General features: G+C 39.3%; 2 protein-coding genes across 3 annotated transcripts in view; both read left to right on the top strand.

Moving 5' to 3' along the window:
- TUT7 (terminal uridylyl transferase 7) overlaps positions 1-8,264 on the top strand; it is a 35,123-nt gene extending 26,859 nt beyond the window's left edge. The window contains exons 26-30 of one of the 2 annotated variants that reach the window (XR_014616949.1): positions 2,595-2,914; positions 3,086-3,153; positions 5,399-5,475; positions 5,569-5,632; positions 7,285-7,355. Coding sequence is in view for 1 of the 2 variants with exons in the window: in XM_084225811.1 (XP_084081937.1) it covers positions 2,595-2,914; positions 5,399-5,475; positions 5,569-5,632; positions 7,285-7,352 (529 nt within the window). In the remaining variant the exon portion in view is untranslated. Of the gene's footprint in view, positions 1-2,594; positions 2,915-3,085; positions 3,154-5,398; positions 5,476-5,568; positions 5,633-7,284 lie in introns of both variants that reach the window. The other variant, XM_084225811.1, reaches the window with a different exon arrangement.
- A 3,538-nt stretch (positions 8,265-11,802) lies between these two features.
- On the top strand, positions 11,803-17,758 carry ISCA1 (iron-sulfur cluster assembly 1). The gene is made up of 4 exons (XM_084224934.1): positions 11,803-11,965; positions 14,075-14,128; positions 15,753-15,858; positions 16,342-17,758. The coding sequence occupies exons 1-4, from the start codon at positions 11,885-11,887 to the stop codon at positions 16,488-16,490; spliced, it is 390 nt and encodes a 129-aa protein (XP_084081060.1). The 5' UTR covers positions 11,803-11,884; the 3' UTR covers positions 16,491-17,758.
- Positions 17,759-23,604: the final 5,846 nt, after the last annotated feature.

Raw genomic sequence — 23,604 nt, 5'->3', positions numbered from 1 at the left:
GTGTCAGTACCCCTTTGGCAGTGGTGGATAGAGTTGCTGCAGAATTGTTAAAGTATCAATACTGACTCTCCACTTCCTTATACCGGAAAGGAGTAGTCAAAGAGAATCTAAATATTCAGCAGAGCTGAATAACTGTGTACTGTGAAAAGTACTCATGTATACATTTATATTTTTATTTATTTAATATCTTCTGTTACCAGAATTTTGCTGCTGCTCCTAGCAAGGCATGGTTTTGTCAAGTTCACAGAACCCTGCAATTCCTTCAAAATCAACGCAAGAATGTCACAGCATTACTTTTCATAAGCACACATGTATGAGAACAATGTCCTGTTTTACATCCAAGAGAATGCTTCCTGTCCCTGACTAGCCAAGTCCAATATTCAGCGACTCTTCTGGCATCAGATGAATGGCTATGTGACTTTTGCCACTCTTCCTCTTGGGAAATGCCTAAACTTAAAACTCACCCTTTAATTTTGATTTCAGTTAAGATAAAGCTCTTTAAAGACTTCATGTCTAAAAAACAGTGAAATCTTAAAAACCTTTATGCTCACTGGCAAGGTGGATGGAAAAATCTAACCATTTTTAGAATCTATTTATGTTAAAAGCTGTTATTAGAAATCATTTGCACTTTCCTGTAACTAAGTTTAAAAAAAAGCTACTAACATCATGTTGGATGAAGTGGCTGTTCCACTACATTTTAGAGATTTGTGAACTTACATTGTTGGTGCTGTTAATTTGGAAATTTACTCCACTTTAGCAATTGCAAGCACAGTAGCTGATGATAGTTTGAAATTAAAGAATGCTGAAGGTGATGTGAAAGTGTCCTCAACATCCAAACTGCTGTCTTAGATCTATGGATTTTTAATCTTGCATTCTGAAGGGAAAACCAGTTTGTTGCATATACTCAGCTACATTTTATACAACATTAGAGGAAAAGTAAATGGGATTGTGCATCTAAGAATGAAAATCAGTGGGGTAAAACCACTGATACATTTGAATCCTCTGTTCAGCCATTTATTGCAAAAGGGAGTGCTGTCTGTGAAGGGAAAACTAGTTTTTTGTAGTCTCTTCTCATGCATTCCTTCAGCATCTGCAGTTGCTGTGTAAGAGACGTTAGAGCTCATACTTGCCCTGCTTTGCTAATGCTCATTTGCGGACTGGACTTGTTTATGATTTTTTTCTTTTAGTTTTGGGCTTTTTTCTGAACCTGATTCTCTAGGTTTCCTTAGTAGTCTTCTATGGCAACCAGTTCCATAAGTGTTCTAACTGATATGTAAAACAGTGCTTTCCTGTATCTGTTTAAAGCTAATCTTAATCATCCAATAACTTGTTGAGTGTGCACTTAAATCCATTTGCCTATGTCCCTAACAAAGATGTTAAATAATATTGGTCCCAATACAGACCCCTGAAGAACACCACTCATCGCTGGTGTTGACACAGACATCAAGACATTGACCACAATGCTTGAAGTGAAACTATCCAGCAAATTCCATATCCACTGAGTGGTCCACCTATCAAATCCATGTCTTTCCATTTTATAGACAAGGATTTTGTAAGACAGTGTCAGATGCTTTGCAGAAGTCCAGGTACATGATGTCAGTCACTTTCTTTACCCACCATTTCAATAACCCTTATTTGTAGAAAGCTGCCAGATTTGTGAGGCGTGATTTGCTCTTAGCGAAGGCATGTTTTGGCTGTTGCCAGTTGCCTCTCTGTTTTCCACATGCCTTAGCATAGTTTTCAGGAGAATCTGCTCCATGATCTTACCAGGCAGAGGTGAGACTGACCAGCCTATAGTTCCCCAGGCCTTCTTTTGTGACTTTTTTTTTTTAAAAAAAAGCTCACCTTGGGCTCATGCCATTCTTTTGCCTTTCATTCAGTTTTGTGAAGTATTTTCTAGCCATTAGCAATACATCCAACTTGCTAAAGAAGCCTGGTATCATCTTCAGATTTGGAGATTTCACTCCTGTCTCCTTCTCTAGTCATGTATGAAGTTGTTGGATGAAACAAGTCTGAGAGTGGTAGTGTATCTTCACTGCTAGACCTTTAAGTCGCATAGAATGTTAGAAGCTTCTCTCAACAGAAGAGACTTTTAGAGTAATTATGCAGTTTCAGAAGAAAAGAACTGAGTTCTGGTTTAGTCGTACAAACAGAAAAAAAAATAGAACTGTAGCCCTATTTTTTTTGTACTTCTTTAGCATTTTGATTGCTGTTTCTTCTCTTCCATTGTATGCAACTTGAGCAGCCAGATTTTTAGTTGTTCTTATATTTTTTGAGTTATCATTATTAGGATTTAGGACTGTATTATCATCTAATTGTAAATAATGTACATTTAATAATTCAATTTACAATTTTAATTGTAAATTATTTAAATTTAATAATTTAAATTATTAAATACATGTAACATCATGAGTGATGAAGTGGAGCACTGTTTGGTAGAAGAGTCAAAGGAAAAGTATGGCAATTCACTTTATTTATCCTGCTGAAGAATTATTTTGTCTAAGGACAGCACATGTGTTTTCTGTTTGGTTTTTTTATTGACTCTGTGTGAATGTAAGGCCTCTGAATTCTGCATCACTTCTCTGCTCCTACAGACTAAGACGGCGTCATGATTATGAAGGCACACAAAGGTATGGAGAAATGAAGGAGAAGAAAAGCAAAGAGGACAAAGAAATGCAGAATAAACTGACAGAAAAGGAGAATTTAATCAAGGAGGGCAAGTCACACCTATGTACACCTCAGAAGAGGAAACTAGCAAGGGTAATAGTGGAAACTGGGAGAGAGAAGACTCCCAGGCAATCAGCAGAGAAATGGAAGCGCCTGGAAGACAGAGATGTAAGAGAAAAACGTTGTTTTATCTGTGGAAGAGAAGGTCATATTAAAAAGGAATGCCCACAATACAAAGGAGTTGCAGGTATGAAGCTTATTAAGCTGAGTAGTTTAAATAGCACTTACAGGGTTTTTTTTTTTTGTATTTTTAACATGATTGACTAACAGATAAGGTTTTTGCATCATGTAAATGTGGGAGGTTTATTTAATGTAGTTACATTTAATCATTTTCCCTTCATCCTCACCTTCCTTTCAGAACTGTGCTGTATCCTGGGAGATTTGGCATGGATTCTCTTAGCAGATAAGATATTTGGAATAAAAAGGGTATGAGTGTCAAATATGTTGAAATTGCTTTCATTGTCATCACAATATATGAGCCTGCCAATATTTCAAATTACCAAAGCTTCTCTTCCAGTTCATCATAATTGCAACAAAAGCTAGTGTTACAGCTCTTCACATTACCTAAACCAGAATGATTCAATACGACCCTGAAGTCAATATGAAAAGTGTAGAGATTTGCTCAGATTGAGTTTTGTGAATAAAATAAAATAATGTTTTTGACAACTCAGCAGTTGAAGGGATGTTGAAGGGATGTAGAAGTTCCTCTTATAGATCCTGACTGACAGACCTGAATGAAATAGCAAAAGTATATAATCATCTAAGTCATCTTTCAAACAAGATGGAGTACAACACACATCATTTGTGTTGTGAAGGAATATCTTTCTAAGATAAAACAGACTTAAGACAGTAGGTGTTATTTGTAATTAGCTTCCAAAGGAACAAAGTATCACTGTTTCCCTGTAGGTAAACCTGGGTGCATTTAAGTTCAGGCTGGAAAAAATTTGTTTTACAAATTAGTCATTACTTGACCTCTTAAAGGAACAGATTGGAGTCTTTTATATAAACATATTTTTCAAACCAGCTTTTCTCTACTTGCAAAAATATCCATCTGCCTTAGATCAGGAAATTCTTCATAGTCAGATGCATTTAGTGGAAGAGAGCATAAGACTGTGTTAAAATACTGGAAGAGGGAGGAGAATGGTGCAAGTATATTCAAAATTGTGAATATATTTAGAAATATTTAGTAGTCTAGTAGTCTTACTTTGATAGACTACTAGAAGTACTGGAGGGACTGAAAAGCTGATTAAAAATTGAAGCCATGCTTCATTCAGCTTCTGACCTTTTGAAGGTGTATGTCAGGTCTAAATTTAACTTTTGGGTTTGTTCATCTTTGACCTTGTCTCACTAAACTTCTCTTCCAGCCATTCTGTTTGCTGTGATACTGAGTTTGTTAAGGTGGAGGGTAATATATCTGACTGTTTCATAGTCAATCATATTTAGCATTCATCACATGAAAGCTATGCTTAGGCTGTACAGTATATATACTAAAATAGTATGTTCTGCAAGAGGTGCTTTTATCTATTATCTGTATTTTGGGAATTTGGGAATTTCAATTTAAAAGAATTGCTGTAGGTTGGGCTTTGTCTTTTATTGCTAGCTTAGTGCCTCAAGTGTTCTCTCTAGTTGAATAAAGTACTACGAACAAATGGATCAAAGAGTTCAGACTTCACTCTTTGCATTGCTGGATTTTGTGAGACTACAGACACTTCACTTACCACCTTTTCTTCATTCATTCTAAGTTCCCTATCTCCTGCTGATTCTGGAGGAGGATACAAAGATTAATTTATTATAGGTTGCTAGCTTCAATGTATGTCCCTACATTATGCAAGTTTTCCATGTGATAAAATTGAGGAAAATAAAATTGAAATAAATTGAAAAAAACAGGGCAGGAGTTCTTTCTCCTCTTTAATGCCTTTATTAAAGGTGATCCGCTAAGGTGTGGAGAACTGACAGGTCCTCACTCACACCGCTGCTGCTCCCAGGAGGGGCTCGGAGGAAAAGGAAAATTACAGCTTTGTCTGCTAGTCCACAGGCAGAGCTGGAGGTTCCATCCTCACGAGAACACCTGGGATACCCCTTATTCCATTTTTCGGTTTGACCTTCAGGGTCCTCCTTCCAGCCGACGTCCCCCTTGGCTAGGGTGAAGGGCAAAAAGGGTCACAGCATTTCAGCAGGCTCTGGGTTCTGTTCCTCACGTCCAGGCATCACTTTGATCTCTTAATTCTGTGTTGGCTCGTTGTTTTAGGGGTCTTTTTGCTAGTTTTGGTGGGGGGGCTTTCCCGTGGCATGCTGGCTCCGTCATTTGCATGCCAACTCCGATGTCCCCTCCTTTCACTGTCTTCGGGGGCCATCCACCTGGCCGCAGGCAGGGTGGTACTGATAAAAAAGGGAATTCTCAACAATAGGGAGTTAATGACCGACTATTAACAGGTGATTACAACATGATACTAACAAAGAACTGTCCTCTGCCAGCAACTGGCTCAACTTGTAAATCTGCAACCTTTAAAAAATGGGTAACCCTTTTTTTTTTACTCATAACAATAACTATATCCTACATTCTGCATTTTCTGATTCTAGATAGAAAATGTTTTGGTGTTTTTCTGTTTTATGATAACTGAAATGGAAACTTGTTCCCTATTAGCAGCTCCTTTTTATGATTTTTTTTCAGATGGCTCAAAGCCAGAAGTGTTGTGTGGGTCCCCTTCTTTACCCACTGCTGTCAAACATGCTGGTAGATTAAATCAGGTAAACACCAAGTCCCAGTTTGGTTTCATCTTTTACTTTTGATATGTTTTAAAGTCCATTGTTGGTTTATTGATATGTATCTGTTTTTTATAGGGAGTGCTTATGCCTGAAGAAAAAAAGAAACAAAAAGGAAAAGTATTTTTGAGTCCCCAGTCAGGTTTGTGTATCTTGAGTTCAATTCAGAAACTATGTGTAAAAGCCTGGCCAGGAGGGTATGGGAGGGGATTCTGCCCCCCTGTTCTGCTCTGGTGAGACCCCACCTGGAGCCCTCCATCCAGCTCTGGGGTTCCCAGCACAGGAAGGACATGGAACTGTGAGAGTGAGTCCAGAAGAGACTCACCAAGATGATCAGAGGGATAGAGCACTTCTCCTAGGGAGAGGCTGAGAGGGTTGGGGTTGTTCAGCCTAGAGAAAAGAAGGCTTCAGGGAAGGCCATATTGTGGCCTTTCTGTTGTAAAAGGGGACCTTTAAGAAAGGTGGGAACAAAGTATTTAGCAGGGATTGTTGCGATAGTAAGGGGTAATGGTTAATACAAGAGGGTCAATTTACATTAGACCAAAGAAAGAAGATTTTTACAACCAGGATGGTGAAACACAGATTGCCCAGAGAGATGGTGGACGCTTCACCCCTGAAAACATCCAAGGTCAGATTGGATCGGGCTCTGAGCAACTTGATATTGTTGAAGCTGTCCCTGCCCACAGCAGGAGGGTTGGACTCAATGACCTTTAACCCAAGTCGTTCTATAATTGTATGATTCTTCATCAGTCCTTATAGAAACTCTAGCTAGTTTGCTGAACACAGTGGCAGCTTGAACAGGCTGAAGCCACCTAATTTTTTAGTCTGGAGAAGTGTACAAATTTTGAGTTTTGTATTGGAAGCAAAACTTGGGCATAACAATTCTGTTCTTTTATAACACTGACTCTGGTGGATTTATTTTGCAGCAGGGTATGGTGGAGTTGTATCAATCTCTCCTGTTTCAGCTTACATGGGGTTGGTTCTCTGATTCTTCCGGGACAAAACATGGAATGCTTTCCTGTGAAGGTTTCTTGCAGTAATTGTCTAGAATTATACATGATAAGCTAACTTAGAGATTATCAAGCCACATCCTTGGTATGAGCTGCCAAAATGCAAACAAGTTAAACTTACATTTAGAAGTAGCAGTAAGATTGTATTATAAAGGCCTTTGTGTATTTTTTCTGAATCAGAAATGTTTTGCTTTAAATGCATGATTAACAATGTAGCTTCCTTACAACAATTTCACACACTTAGTAGCAAGTACAAGTAAGATTTTAAGAAGGGCTGCTTTTGTTTTAAATACAATTTTTAGTACAATTCTGCAGCCTTTCAGCACCATGGGTATATAATACGCTAATCTCTTTGCAGTTGGAGGGGGACCTAATTAGTTTTCTGAAGTTTGTGATGACTTGTCTGCTGTTAAGTATCTCAAAATAAATTATCGGTTTTGTTGGGAAGACATTGGATTTTTTTGTCTTTGCTGGAAGGCTTTTTCAAATCTGAGTTTGGGGATTTTGTAACCCAAAGTGGTTTGTCATTAGGTGTTTAGTTCAAGAAAATGTTCTCAATTTTGTATCTAATTATTTCCTACTGTCCTTTAGCAGGTAATGATCTTAAGTTGATCTGTGTGTCCTTTCATTGTAGTTTGACTTGACAATAATTTTCTCCTGTCTTTTTCTTCAGTTGATTTATGTCTTTCTGGATTTTTTGTGGGTTTGTTTTTGTTTGGTTTTGGTTTTTAAAAACCAATAAATAATACCTTTAAATCATTCTGCTTTTTTCCTCCCAATTTAGGCAGCCTTTCCAATAAATACATGACTCAGGGAAAAGCTTCGCAGAAGAGGACCCAGCAAGAATCATGAGGGATATTAAGCACTGATAAATTGCAACACAGGCCCATCAATCACTTTAAAAGAAATGTCTTTGGCTAAAGCCTCTAAATTCACAGGACAGCAGCATAGACAACCTTCAGCTTAAGTTCAATGAAAATATGGATGTTTTCTTTTAGATTGCTAGTAGAAGCAACTGTGGATTTTGATACAGACCCCTGCTCTTTATAATAGATTGTTCGAGCATTTTAATAGAAAGCCATGATGTTTTGTATTTGTTTACCAGGTAATGCATTTAGAAAAGGGCAGGTCTAAAAATGAACTGTTTCTAGGGTTTTGTTGTTCCACCTGAGCATTTTAAACTGCACTAAAACTATGTGCTAGCCAAATAAATTATATTTTCTTCAAAAATGAATTTTTTGAAGGAGCAAATAATATTTATTAATGTTGATTGTTTACTGAATCCTTGTGTAAGTGTTTGAGATGTTTGTAGACTGCTATATTCTTTTTTATTTTTCCAGAGATCTAAAAACATAGACACTAGTCATCATATGTTAAACAATCTCTGGACAAACAGTGCCACTGAGATTTTGTGGGGTTGTTTTCTGTTCTGTGATTTTATGGGAGTTTATTTGCTGCTGTGCTCGTGTTCAAGAAAGAAAGAAAAACAAGGTAACAGGTCAGTCCTGTTTTGTTGCTGCTAAGAATCTTTTTAAAGGCCTTGGGGATACAGACAAAAATGCTTTAAGAAATAGAGGTATTATATTTGGCAACTGGGGAAAAATACATGTCCGTTTTCATAGAATATGAAGAGGATCCTTGTACCAGTCAAGAATTTACATTCATTAGTAGTACAAACTTGAGTTTTACTTGAAGTCCTTCCAGAGGTGGTAATGTACCATCTTATCTTGTTCAGAAGAGAATTAGTTATGTGTTAAAATTGAAACCACTGTTAATTTATGAATCTGAAATAAATTTAAAAAAAAAATGTGAAAATCAGACTTAAGTTTTTTTTTTCCTGAGGTTGTAGTTTTCAATATATCTGACATAAATGTAGAATTAATGCTAATTTACTATAATTATATAGATTTAGAACATCATGTTCATTTTTTTCCCCTGTCTATTTTTATGGAAGTTGAAAGCTAGAATTTCAAAGGGGTCTTAGGGAATTAGCATCCTAAGTCTTGTTTTGGTTTTCACCCATCTGAAGCCAGCTATCTATGAACTTCCAGATGTGTTGCTTCCACAAATAATTTCTTCTGTGTTCTTTCCTAAACATATATTCAAACATATTACTTTTTTGCTTTATTTAGTTTTCTGTTCAGAGCTACTTCCAGTTTTGCTGGTGAGATTGAAGTGTATAAACCTCTTCTAAACTAGGTGCATACTCTGTCCTTCTTAATGATATGGAGGAACAGGCAGTTGTTTATTTATGCTGCCTTTTTTTATTGGAAAAAAATGCTGTCATCATATTTCACAGGAATTTCACATGCTTTTTATGTCTAAGTTTCCAAAGTTAGAATATGTTTTATGCTGTGAATAGTAGGTTATCAGTGCTGAGAAATTTAGAAATATGAAAGTTTTTCAGGTTTGCTACACAGTTAACTGTCTTAAACAGATAAGTCAATGTCGTTTAGCTGTTTAACTACTAGATCACACACATCTGTTTTCCCTAGGGTAATTGTTCTGGTAAGGTTTGTTTCCTAGTTATATTTAAAACTGTTTCCCCACCTGTTAAAATTTTACTTACAGCTTCCAGGGCTTGAAATAGCTGCTTAGAATGGGAGTTTTCTAGAATGGAAAGTTGTTGACTTTTTCTTCCACACTGATAACTTATCAATATTTCTTTTTACTCACTTGAAATAGTTAAAATTTGAAAGTGATTTTTGCATTTATCTTTTCTGAGAGAAGACTATTTTTCTAGCCCAGGCTCAGTCTTACATGTGGAGATTGATTCAGCAGGCAAGGGACTAAGGATTGATGATTGGAAGCATCCTGAGGAAAGTTGTACCTGCATGGTTGAGTGCAAATGATGAAGGAGGTATTAGCTGCATTTGTACGCGAGCTTCCCCCCTTCAAGTGTACAGACTTCGGCTTTCCAGCCCACTAGTGCATTAACCTCCCCCTGCCCCTAAGTAGGAGTAGTTTAGCTGAGATGCATGCTCAAGGTACATGAATTACGTGTGAAAAGACACACTCTTTGTAGCTAAAGAAAATACAACTTTTTTATATGCCTGCTATCTTTATATTTGAAGCAGTAGTACTGTGCCTCAGTAAAGAGCATAATTATGTATGCAAAAAACACGTAACACATCTTACATACTACCAAGCTCTTCAGATCTACTAAGCCCGGAATCAGGGAAGTAAGTGAGGTGATGACATCGAAATGTGTTTCTTGTGCTTGGACTTCATTAACAGGGATTTGAAGTATTATCTAGCATATTTAAGGAATGTGGAAATGAAATGGATGAATGCAGAATGTGGAAATGAAAAATGAGTAATTGTTTACATTCTGGCATAGCCATCATTCAATTTAAAGTAATGGCATGAGTCTCCCTGTACCAAGGCTATTGGGGTTTCTTCAAAATCAAATCACTGCAGCCACCAAGAGTTGGGGAATGGCAGCTCAGTTCATCCAGCAGCTTTCATGCTCTCCTCCCAGAAAGCCTCTGCACCAGGCAGGAATCAAGAAGGGCAGCTGGGCCCTGACCACTGCAAGGCCATCCTCTCACTTGGCCCCAGACTGGCATGAACCCAGAGGAAAGGGCAGGATCCTGCTCAGCAGGACAGCAGACACAATGTGTTGTCTGTGATGGATCATAGCAGTCACTGGTTCCAGGTCTTCTGCACTTCACTCATAGATTTGTCCAAACTGAACTGCTCTACACATGGGTTTTGCCTTCTGAGACAAAGCTTCCTATTCAATAGCCATATGCACTATTTTAAAATGTTTGTTGGTATGACAATCAATAAATACATTCTGTGCCTGTATTTTGTAGGTGGGAAATTATGCACTCATTGCTCTCTGGTGCGGTAAAATGTCTGGGGGTAAAAAGATAATGGTATGGAAATTGTAGAGGAAAACGGGATTGCTACTCCCTGGATGGAATGTGGCCAGCATACCTGACTTCCCACTCACTATACATGCTGAAGGAGGGGGGAGTAGAGTACACTCTAGCCATGCTCTTGCAGAGGCTTGTACTTAGTGGTCCTTTCTGGCTGATAAGCTTCACAGCAGCTGAAAACCAAGGGAAATAAAGGAAGATGTCCTGGTTGATAAATCCGCAACTGTGGTGGAATCACTCTCCTTAGGCTGATGCATTATACATTCTGAGATACCTTGTGAGGGGTGGTTGTACTTTGGGAGTGGGTAAACTCTATGACTACAGCCACTCAAGCTCCGCCTAAACATAAGAGAATAGTACAAAAGTGAATTCAGAAGGGTGAGAAGTTAGGAAAACTCCATTGTAACTCCTGGAATCAGTTGACAGGCTCAACCTGTCTTTGTCCCTGTGGGGACAACTATGAGGTAAGAACTGTTCTGTGAATGGTAAATTATTGTCTTAAGCTGACTTTTGTTAGGGATTAGAGTTTTTTAGTACATTGCTTTGAATTAATATATTGCTCTGAATACGTTTTTGCGGTCAGGTAATGTCACCAGCAATCCTTGAACCATAACATGTCAGAATTCTAGACTGCATCCAAAACAGCAGGACCAGGGAGGGGAATTCTGTCCTTCCTGCTCCCTCTTGTGAGACACCAGTTGCAACACTGCATCCAGCTCTGGGGCCCCAACTTCAGAAGCATATGGAACTGTTCAAGTGTGTGGCCTCCTCTGCAGTAAGCTGATAAAAGGACTGCAGCCACCTCCCTTGTGAAGACAGGCTCAGGAGGTTGGGGCATTCAGATTAAAGAGAAAGTTAATTGGAGACTTTATGGCAACTTTCCCATAGCTGCAGGGGGCCTACAGGGAGGCTGGAGGCTCTTTGTCAGGAGCTGTAGTGATAAGACAAGGGGGAGATTTAAATGATGTATTAGAAGAAATTTATCACTGTGAGGCAGGTGAAGAACTGGTCATGCGTTGCCTAGGGAAGTCTGGATAAGGCCTTGACCAACTGAGTCTAGTGGGAGGAGTCCCTGCCCACGGCAAAAGGGTTGGGACTAGATGATCTTTAAGCTCCATTACAACCCCAAGCACTCTAAAGTAATAAAGATTGTTATTCCATAACCTGTTAACTTGAACCTTCAACGGCGCTGACAGACTAATCAATCATTAAAGGATTTCAGGAAAAACCTCCCCTTTCCACGTGACACCTGGGCGGCTGTTTTGCCGCGGCCTCCGCCAGGGCAGCTGAAGGGCAGGCCGTCCTGGCCGTCTTTGCCGCTTATCTCGGCGCGCAGCCCCGCTGCCTGCGGTGCCCCGCCCAGCCGCAGCCGGAGCCGGAGCAGGAGCGGGGGCCGCTCCGGGGGTGGAGCCGCCGCCGCCCGTCCCCGCCCGCGGCCCGTGCGCGGTGGCGTCACAGCGTGCCCTCGGCGGCGCTGTCCGTGGCCGAGGGCGCCGGGCCATGGCTTCGTCCGTGGTGCGCGCCACGGTGCGCGCCGTCAGCAAGCGCAGGATCCAGGCGACCCGCGCCGCCCTCACGCTGGTCAGTGCCGCGGGCGGGACGCGGGGACCGCGGCACCCCGCGGGTGCGGGAGCTGCGCCACGGGCAGTGAGGCGGCCCCTGGCGACAGCGGGGCGGGCGCAAGGACGGGGACGGGCCGTCCCACCGAGCTGTGCCCGCTCGGCCGGGCAGCGCCGGTAACCCCAGCGGGGCGGCTGCGGCGGGCGGGCTGCAGGGGGCTCTTCTTCCCCCTGCCGAGTTGAGAGGCGGCGGCTGCTACTCCGCGCCAGTCCCGCTGAGAGGAGGCCCCGCGCTCCGCCGCTCCGTCGGCGGAACCGCGGAGTTCCGGGGCAGCGCCGGTGCGGCCCCTGCGAGCGGGGGCCCTGTCGCATAGACACCCCAAAAACAAGTATTTGATTAAATTTCTTTGAAGAAGGGTAATGCGTTACCTACCGAGGCTGATGCGTAGGTTCTTTCCAAGAAGGCTTTACATCCTGTTGTTGGTAATAAATTGCGTTAGCATTCTGTACTAGCGGCCGTGCTGGAGAGGCCAAACTTGAAAACATGGTGTTTGGTCGTAGGTTGGACTCGGAGATCTCAGAGGTCTCTTCCAACCTCTGATTCTGAGACCACTGCAGAGAAAAGTACAGTCAGTTGCCGCAGGAGCAGGGGCAGATCGAGTGCAGAGAGCTCAGTCGTTTGTCAAAGCAGGTAATTCCTGCTTAGTAGTGGGTCTCTAACAACAAGAGTGGTAGTGGTAATTAGAAAGGATTTTCTACTGCAAATCTACTTGAAATTTGCTTTGTGTGTTTAATTCGGCTCATGGTAGGAATCTAACATAACTAATGCTTTGATCAGTGTCTTAAAAAGTTGTGGGAATGTAATGGAAATTTTGACATTTGCATTTTGTTCTTGCATATCTGCATCAACTAGATCTGCATGAATGGCGAATTTTATCTGCTGTTATGCCACAGGTTCCCTTAAGGTTAATGGGAAGAGAGAAGTAGGCTATAAGTCCTCTCTATCTAACTGATTTTTTGTCTGTAATGGGTATTACATTACAAAATTTTTACAAGAAAGAGCTACTTCATTGAATTATGGTAGAGATTTTGGAGGGAAAAGTTGCAAAGAAACAATATGGATCTTGACAGGCTTGAGAAGTGGACTGATACAAACTTCATAAAGTTCAGCAAGGTCCTACACCTGGGTTGGGGCAATCCCAGGCACACCAACAGATTAGGTGAGGAATGGGTTGAGAGCAGCCCTGTGAGAAGGACTTGGGGGTGCTGGTGGGTGAGAGGCTGGACATGACCCAGCCATGGGCACTGCCAGCCCAGAAAGCCAAACGTGTCCTGGGCTGCATCCAGAGCAGCGTGGGCAGCAGGTCCAGAGAGGGGATTCTGCCCCTCTGCTCTGCTCTGGTCAGAGCCCACCTGGAACCTGCATCCAGCTCTGGGGTCCAGCACAGGGAGGACATGGAGCAAGTCCACAGGAGGCCACAAAGTTGGTAAGAGGACTGAAGCCACCTCCTTAATAAAGACTGGTTGAGAATGTTGGGTCTGTCCAGCTTGAAGAAGAGAAGGTTGTCTGGAGACCTCACGGCAACCTTCCAGTATCTGCAGGAGGCCTACAGGGAAGCTGGAGAGGGACTTTTCATCAGGAATTGTAGCGATAAGATAAGGGGGAGATTTAAATGAGGTATTAGGAAGAAATTAGTTACTGTGAGGCAGGTGTGACATTGGAATGGGTTGCCCAGGGAAGTTCTGCATGTGTTCAAGCCCAGTTTGGGCTTGAACCTACCTGGCCTATGTCCAAGGCCTTGACCAACCTGGCCTACTGTCTCTGCTATGGCAGGGGTGTTGGAACTAGATTATCTTTAAGGTTCTCTTCCAACCCAAGCCATTCTGATATTCTAACAGCCAGAACTCCCACTGTTAAGCATTAAAGATTGAATTTTTGAGGTATCTGTTTGCTGGCAGTGCGGGTGAGGAGCAAAGAGGTGGTGTGCTCTGTGTCAATTAGGTTGATGAGACATCTGTTTTACAGCAGTGTGTATGTTACAGGCATCAGTTTTAATACATGCAAGCATTCATTGCAGATATACAAATAAACAAAAAAAGTCAAATTTTTATGTGCTCTTTTGTCTTTCAGACCCCTTCTGCTGTCCAGAAGATAAAAGAGCTTCTGAAAGATAAACCTGACCATGTAAGTGTAGATAGGGTCAGTCTGTAGAGTATGCTGAGGTATTAGCACAGCTCATGATTGCAAAGCATTTCTGGCTAACTTCGAAGTTTGAACTGAACACTAAGGTGTTTGTTAGAGATGTTGACATACTTTTTTGGTAGAAAACGCATAAGCTTATTTGTATATCCAGCTTTGTTTCGTTATAAAATGAAGTGCAGGAAACAACTGACTGTAATGACAATTCACTGTACAGTTACTGTTGAGATTAATAAAGTTGGAAAAACTTGAAGCTTCAGATATTTTTGAGCTACATTTTAATGAAACCCTTTAGTATGGCATAGTAATGATTTCTGATAGGGAGAGAGTACTTCAGCTGTTACTATTTAAGTTCTTGTAGGAACTCTCATTGTAAAGTATGCAGTAATAAAGTTATATTCATATGCATTGGAGAATATCTAATTCTTAGGAAACTTGCCAGACAATGTGTTTTTTTTAAGTAACCGGTGTTTCACCAAATGATGAGTTTGTCATCTTTTGTTCTTGAGGGAAAGACACAGAGGCTTCTTTTATAATCATTGTAAAAACAAGCATTAGCTTTTATTTTTACAGTAAGTATTGTTCCAAAAAGAATATCTGCAACTAACTAGACTTATTTGTTCTAAGACTTTAAACCATCCTAAGGCCCTGGGCCTACACTTTATATGGTCAGTCGTTTCCTGGCTTTAAATGGTGTTTGCATTTTCCAACCCATTATTTGTAGAAGTTCCTGTAGAGAAATATATTTTGTCTGAAAGGATCAGATGCAGTTTGTCTTGAGGGTCCATTTGATGGGAAGTGTTACATTTTGATACATGTTTATCACAACATATGGACATAGATAATAAAATTTGGCTCTTCAGTTGTGAAGCACTGGTGCATAGAAGGTAATATAGATACTTCTTAAAGATTCTTACACACAAATAGTTTTCTACGTTGTTAAAACTTCTCAATTTTCTCCTTACATGGATGCTCTTCTTGTCAGACTTGTGGAATGCTGTGAATGTTACAAACATTGACTAAGTTGGCTTTTAAGGCCAGTTAAAGCAGTACGCATACACTTGATTTAGGGAGGGGTTTGCTTCTTGGCAATAAAGGTAATGAAAAAGCATGTTTTCCAGAACTTTGGTTTAAAGTAAGTTTTCTGATGGTGTCATTACCAGAGTTCTGTGATAATCTAGTAACTGCCCTTATTTTGGCCTCGCAGCTTCATAATTATGTTACTGTCATGCTACCTGAATTAGCATCTGAGTAAACTGTAATTTGAAGTCACAAAATATCTGAATTTGAAATTTGACTGTCTTTTTGAGACCTGGTTCCTATAGGAGTGCCCATGGTTTATTACTTCAAAAATTTAACATATGTAGGGCATGATCCACTCCAGCAAGGATCAGATGGATTTTTTATCTTGGCGGTCAAATTTATAAAAGAAAAAAGAAAAAGTTACCTATTATCTGTGACAGTAATGCACTTTTGCATTTAGGCAGTGGAGGAAAATAAATGTCAGCGCTTCATTGTTCTCCATACTTTTTAACTTGGTGTTCTGAATAGGTTTTGAAAAGGAAGTCGTGCATGTGGTGATGTTTTTTGTTATTTCTTTTTCCTTTAGGTAGGTGTGAAAGTAGGCGTTCGTACAAGGGGTTGCAATGGACTTTCTTACACATTAGAATACACAAAATCAAAAGGAGACTCTGATGAAGAAGTAGTTCAAGATGGTGAGTTTCTGGTGCAGTAGCGCAAGCTTCTGTTGGGGGGGTATCAAACCTCATCATTTTGAGAGGAAAAATCTATGTTGTCAAAGTTTTGTATCCTGTTGGATTTACAGACTTTAAGAAGGGTATGAAATGGGTTGCCGTCTGCTATGCATGGGAATTGTGTACTCAAGCTGAGATTTGTTGCCAAGTTCTACAGCTTATTTCCCTCAGCATCGTTTTTTTTGTCCCCTGACAAAAAAAAAAAAAGAAAAAAAAAAAAAGACATTCATGTGCATACATAAGTAACAGTTCCAGACTTCTGCCAGACTTCTATTGGTAGAAAGAAAACTGTGACTGAAGTGCCCCACATTAGGCCGGGGAAACCAAGTTGTACTGGTAGTCTTTACACTCAGCTTCCTCTTTTTTCATTACCGGTCAAAAGAGAATTTCAAAGTGAATGATGGTTTTGCTGTATGTAATTTCTGGTTTTCTGTTCTTTTCAAGGGGTTAGAGTGTTTATTGAAAAGAAGGCACAGCTGACACTTCTAGGAACTGAAATGGACTATGTAGAAGACAAACTGTCCAGTGAATTTGTCTTCAATAATCCAAACATCAAAGGAACATGTGGCTGTGGAGAAAGCTTTAACATCTGAAATCTCAGGATTACTTCTTTGACTTTGAGCAGCCCAAAACACTTACTATTATGACTTTCAGAAGCAGATGCATTTTCTTCAGGTTTGTAGGCTGCGTAAAGTGGGGATACTATTAAGAAAAATAAAGTTACATATTTGAAAATATAAGCTGTGTGTTAAATTCCACCCTGATGTAGTTACACTGTAATTTCTGATAAATTGGGATCTAAAAGGTAAGAACAGTAAGTGCTACAGTAACATCTCTGTACTTCCACTTGCCAATGAAATAAAATTTCACTGTTCTTTTCCTCTGTCATTTTCTTTGTCAATCCTACTCATACTTCCCCATTCAAAACCCATTTGAAACAATACATTGTGTTCTGTTTTGATTTGGGGAAAACAAACAAACCAATTAACAAAAAATCGTAACCATTTCTGTGTGAGTATTTATTGAGATTTATATATACAAGCACTTGCTTACTTTGTACTTTTTCCAATGCTTTCATCTTTTTACAAATGCATTTGCTGGTGGTTTATTTTCCCTTAAATTCAGGGAAATAAAAATGTTCATGTATTAATATAGTGATAGGCTATGGTAGTGCCTGTTGTAGAAATGCTTGGAAGAGGGCTAGCCTAATTTTAATTATTTTCCTTTCTTTGTTGAAGGCATAGTCCCTGCTGTACTTGGTCATTTTCAAAACATGAAGTATCTGGGTGCTGGAGGGCTAAAAAGTGATACACAGGCCTTGTTTTTCACATTTTAGTTTTTTATCTTGCCTCAATTAATTTGCAAAGGTGGTAAAACAGCTTCCATGTTCTTATTCCCCATGTTCACAGAATGTGCTGTGTTTGCACCAAAATCTATGAAAATTTATTGAGAGACAAATCTCAGATTTCTCATTACTTTTTTTTCTGTAATCATGCATGCTACTAATTTTGTTAGAGTTTGAACTCTTTTTCATAACTCTTAAGTAGTAGAATTTTTTTCCCCAAAGTTTGTGGTCCCCTGTGTTTAACTCCTGTCTCGGATTTAACTTGATAACAGGAGAAAAATAATTTTTAATTAGAAAAAACCCTTAGTATTTCATAGTAATTTTAAATTAGTCTAGGCAGTAATTAAAATACTGTAAGAGGCCATTTTTTTTTTTGAAATTTACTTAATCAGAATTTTGGTTTTGTAAACAAGTGTCTTTCAAGCTTATACAGTCTGTAGCAGTTCTTCACTGGTGCTGTTACAGAAGTGTAAATGTCTCTCAAGACCCTCCCAAAACCTGGTATGAAAGAGGAACTGTTCCACCCTTTCATCTCCTCATTGTCCAGAGATGACATTGTGCAGCTCAGGTGCTCAATTGTGCATAATAGAATGTAACATGTCTGCTTGAGCAACAGATTTCAACAGTTGGTGAAAATGGTGCAAATAAAAAGTAGGGGGACAGCAGGAGTCTTGTAGGTATTGAGATGGGAATGATCGGAGAGCATTAAGCCTGCATGTTGAAAATCCAGAGGTTATCTTGATGTGGACAGTTATACTCCACATACCTGTCACCAACTGCTGTAGATGTAGGATTGGACCTACATTTTGGTTCTTCCCTCTGCTCCTTTTCCCAGGACAAAGGGAAGAATAAAAATGAAAAAAATAAAAAGTTACACTTCATCTGCTTTATGTAGTGCACAGGAACGAAGGTCAGAATTACTTACAGTCTAATAGTAAATACTTGAATTTTGGTTGTGTCACCTTTTGATGTAAAGACACTATTTCCTTCAACAGTCGACTGTTGCACACAGTTACTTTATATAGTGATTCAGGAATTAGTGGTAATACACTGGTGAAGTGCTTCTGTAGTAACTTTTTCACTCTTGCCTAACAAAAACATGGAGTTCATGTGACACAGTTGAATTACATCTAAAACTCCAAGCTAAGGGCCTTTCTTCAGATTGCATTTCTCTGCTTCTTGCTAGAGATAAGACTTTGAATGTGGTAAGACTGGTGGTTGCTAAGAGTGCTGGTACTTACTCATTTAACTTGTTTGGGGGTGGAGAGCATTGGCTTGAGGTTTATTTAGACCTGTGGCATGTATTGTAATCCTTTTTGTGTGTTTGTGTATGCCTTGAATGAAAGTTTGCACTTTTGTAGTCCCATGAAGTAATCATCTGAAGTTGTCACCTTACTATAACAACTAATGCACAATGTGTTAAACTTCTGCTAAAGTGCTATTTACAGTTGCGTACAAACTATATGGTTTTGTTGATTGGTCCATTATAATTTTGTGCAACAATGTATGTAGAGTCCTCAATTATAATAAATACAGCCTGTTGCTAACCATGAAATACTCCTTTCTTGAATGATTTTTTAAAGTAATAAAAAAGCACTGGACGAAGGAGCAGGTTTGTGTGCTGGGGTTACAAAGTAGATACAATGCTATTGTTACCTGACTTTAGTATTTCCCCAAAATATTAAACATTTCCAGTGATTGACAGCATTGAAATGGCATAGAAATATTGCAAAAAAATTATTTAACTATGTACATAAGATATTTATGCATCAGGGAGAGTGTGCTGTTAATGCATAGCCTTCTATTAAAATTCATTACATGCTATTCTCAGGGTAAAATTTCTAGCAGAGAAGATGAATATATCTTGAAGGCTTTCACATACCAAAAATCATTATGGTATGTTTCAATGCACGATAATGATTTTGATTAAAGTAACTGCTGGCATAAAAGGTTTTTAAAACTGGCTCAGTGTTTCCAGGATGAGAGTCAAAGGATATTCTTCACTGTTCCACTTCAGTGCTGTATCATGGCACTCATATTCTATAGCATGCTATGTCCGTGACGCATTTGGGGTTTTCTCTTAGATACAGTCTTTGCACCTCCAAAGGTTCCTTTTGCTGTTAGGTGAAGATTCTGAACAATAGAAGATGAAGTAATGAATTCTGGAAAAATGTGAGAGGTCATGATTCTAGAAGAGAGAGGAAATCCTTCCTACAGTCAGGGGCCTGGAAAGTCTTTTCTTCTGGGAGTTGTTACAGAACTTGTGAAAAATCATTTGCTTGCTTGACCAGGTTGGTATCCCTGTTCAATCAAGTTTTATAGCTCTTTTTGGATGGCTCAGGAAGAATTTGTTTAGGAAAAATTGAGTAGCTCAATATGCAAGTCAACTGGACATGAGGTGATGGAACAAAATTAATAGGAACTACAAAATAAAAAAGATTCAGGGACTGACTTTTTCATGCAAAAGAAACTTCTTCCTTTTTTTAACTTAATTACTATATGCTGTGTGTTGCTTCTATTGGTTTTGTTGAGGATTTTTTTTGTTGTTGTTGTTTAGGATTTTTTTAAATAATTGTAATTATTATTAGCCCTGTTTCTTTAGATCAGTACCTTCACTGGTGGAAGAAATCTCCTCCTATACCAGTATTGTGCTTAACACTGGCTGCCTGGCTGTTTATGACTCAAATTTTTTATGATGCTAAAATTTTGCAGTTTCTTCTTGCAGAAGAATTCCATACTTGTCTGATGTGTCAGAGTGTGTACCTCAGTCTTCAACCCAAAATAGCCTTAAAAGAGTGCTTAAATTTCAAAATAAAAGCATACTTTGAAATTACTTTTTCTCATGACCCATAGAGCTTTTTGTCTGTGAAGTAATCTGCCAGATAGGGAGCAGTTTGGGCTCTGTGCATGTTACTGCCACTTTTAACACCTAAGAGATATCCTGCTTCAACATGGTGAGGAAAATATATGTAGTTAGTGCAATTCCGCATGCATTTGGGCTTGAACAGCATTTGAATAGCAAAATTTCTATGCAATGTCTGGCATTTTTCTTAAAGAGAGGTACAGCAAAGGAAGGTTAACCACTCAATTTTAGCAGGGTCTTTACTCTCACCTTTTATGCTCCCTTTCAGTGGGCTATGCCTCATTCTGTCCATGCCTTAGCCAGCAGCTGTGCACCCCAAGCTCCTCACATGAGAACCCCGGGGTCCCAGAGCCTGTCTGTCTAGGGACAGGGTGGAATTCCAAGGGCTAGTTCATGGGAACAAATACCTACTGACACTGGGTGGCAGCAAGTTTCCAGGCCACATGTTTCAAAAGGCAAACGCCTCTTTCCTCATGTCTGTGTTCCAAGTTTCCTACTTGATTTCCCAAATACCAGAGTGCTTCTGCCTATTCAGGTGGCAAGCATCAGCTTGCTCAGCTCTGCTGTTTGTCTTTCTTGCATTCTGTTCTGTACTTTATATCTGTTCCTGACACCTGGAAAATGATCACAGAAATCCAAATTGCCAAACCATTTCCAAGATGGAAAGAAAAGCAGATGAGCTTTCTGACCAGCTTTAGGTTTTGAAGCATTGGGTTTTTGCACCATTCATCCTCATTTTCACAACTTCCTTCTAAGAGATAGGTTGGCATTTGGCTGGCTTTGGCTTCTGGACATAAACTCAGCAGAGATATACACACTGTTACATCTTCCTAAAGCACACTTTCTTTCTTCTTCTTAGTGATCTGTTTTATACACGTACCGTAACACAGTGTTCCAGGCAAACTACATTTTTAAACTACTTTTGGGCAATTTTATTAACCAAGGCATAATGCAGATATTTTTTTTTTTTCACAGAGTAGTTGACATCTGCAGTCTATTACAAATATTTTAAGATATGCATATTACATATGAGTTCAAAGGAAATGTACTTATTATTGTGGACTGTTTGGGAACATGGTTCTCTGTCTCTTCTGTGATTTATTTTCATACTCAGCCTGTGATTATTTTTTATACTCCATTTAGTTTTTACAGTTTTTTTTTCCAAAGATGATTTGTTTGTGTTGTATGATGATCAATTGCTACTGAAGTGCAACTTTTATAAAACTTTTAGTCTTCAAAAAATTTAAGCAACAAGAGAAAAATTCAGAGTCATCCAAGTAACATATTTTTACAGTCCTGCACCACCAATGTGAAGATTTTCCAATATGTTTTTCAAGAATTGTCGTCCCTCACAAATACTAAGGCAAAAATCAGCAGCAAGGTACCCATGTGTTCTGGAGCAAGCACACATATCTCTTCTATGCTATGCTATTAGCAGTAAAATCTAACAATTGGAATGCTACAGCGTGTAACAAATACAGTTTGCCTTCTAATGAGCCTATTATTAGCAACTGTTCACAAATATATGCTGAAGAGCAAAATGCTGAATCAATAAGATCAATAAGAGCAGGGAAAAGAATCTCACACAGTTCCATATATGAAGACATCAATCAGTTCTCTAAATCAAAGTGGAAACTACCTGTTGCTGGAGGACACAGAGAGGTTGTGAGCCATTGCAAAAACTTATACTTCCTTATGTGTTATTGCCAGTTTCTTTGACCCAAGACAAATATTTCAGGGGGAGAAAGGAAAGAAATGCTGTACAAAATAAAACACTTTAGGAAAGAGAAAAGGCTCCAGTCAGCATTCAAGGCTTCATCCATGTCTACGTTACACAATTCTGATGGTGAGCAGTCTGTACTGGTAATTATTTATGGATGTTTCAGAGTACTACAAATCAAATTATTCAGGAACCACAGAATGAAAATTAAAAGACGGAAAAGTCTGAATTCCAAGATCCAACTATTGGATATAGGAATTCAGACATTAGACTCTAAAACAATTTGTAATAATAGAAGCATGGATATCTGAGATGTGAACAAAGATACTTGTCAAAGCAGAAGTAGGCAATCCATCACATTTATTTACGCAAACCAAGACTTTTTCCATAAAATCATGACAAATATTAAAAACATAAACAAGCCCTACAGGCATTTGGGAGCACTTTCAGATCCATGTGCATAGTGCTAGGTGATTTCTACAAAAAAAGCTTGTTAGTTGCTCCTGATGTTGAATTCAGTGGGAAACCTGTCTTGGTTTTTGGTGCAATTTGGATTAACCTACACAATTTTCTCCTCTTAAAATCATGACACAATACACCTAGTCTAAAATGTATTAACAGGCTGTTTTTTATGAATCTGCTATAGCTAATTATTGCATATACTGTGACCATTTTGTGCAAAGAGGTTACCATACCAGTGCATCTTTAATTCTACTTGAAAAACAAAGGGAGAATTTGAGCCAAAGCAATACTTTCCATATATCTTCCCTCCTCTCCCCCTTCATTACTACAAAGTACTTCAGGGTTGCAGATGAATTTTTCATCTATTACCTTCTCTCTGTGTCTGTATGCCTGTGTGCATGCATGTCTAAGCAAAACACCATCGCTCTGAGTGGCTTTCCTGCATAGCTTGGGAAAAACTAAACTAATTGTTTTAGCTCTTGGCTTCTCAGATATAGCATCAAATGTTCAAGGAATGATTTGGTGGAGGCTGTATATTTTCCACTGTTGCAATACATTTGGGTAGGTGAGTCATCACTTGAAGACTGCAATAGCATCCACTTCCTTACATCTCCCAAAGAGCTTACAATTGTTCATGCAGCTGTGTTCATTTGGTTCTCACACCGACTCTGCCTAGATGTTCCTCAGAGGCCAACAGCAACAAAATCAATACACAGATGACAAAGAAGGCTTTAACATGGGGATAGACTGAAACAAGCTGAAATAAGATCTGTTTTTTGCTTCAAATAGCAGATGCAACATAGGCAGCATCAGTTCAAATCTGTCTTCTTGGACCTGCCAGCAACACACTCGTACAAGAGCATGCAGTTGTCAAGTCCTGACATCTAGCCATTGGCTTTGTGACTGAGACTGGCAAGATGAGTGCCAAGCAGTGATCATGTATTAATTATTTTATGTCATGACTTTATAATCAGTAAAAATCACTCCATTCACCCCAGTGAGAGCAGAAGTAGGACTGCTTTTTCTTTTTTCTGCTGTTTTTTTTCCTTTGTTTTTTTCCTTCTAAGAAATAACAATAACAAACAATGTAGGCATTTATCAAGTGTAGATATCTCACTGAAAGTGTTGGGCCCTGAGCACTGGCTTAAATTTTGACATACAGGGGTCAGTGTTCTGCCTTGTTACAATGTATTCCCGCTTATTCTAGGGAAAATGTTGTTCTATATGTATGTGTTAAAATAATAATTTTTTTTGCCAATGTAAGAAATACCTATGTGATCTTCCACAGTCTGAGGAGATTGCAGGAGATTCAATAAT

The sequence above is a fragment of the Fringilla coelebs genome (assembly GCF_963513975.1).
Source record: "Fringilla coelebs genome assembly, chromosome: Z".
Lineage (NCBI taxonomy): Eukaryota > Metazoa > Chordata > Aves > Passeriformes > Fringillidae > Fringilla > Fringilla coelebs.
Note: the sequence above shows the minus strand (reverse complement) of the source record. Positions and strands in the feature narration are given on the sequence as shown.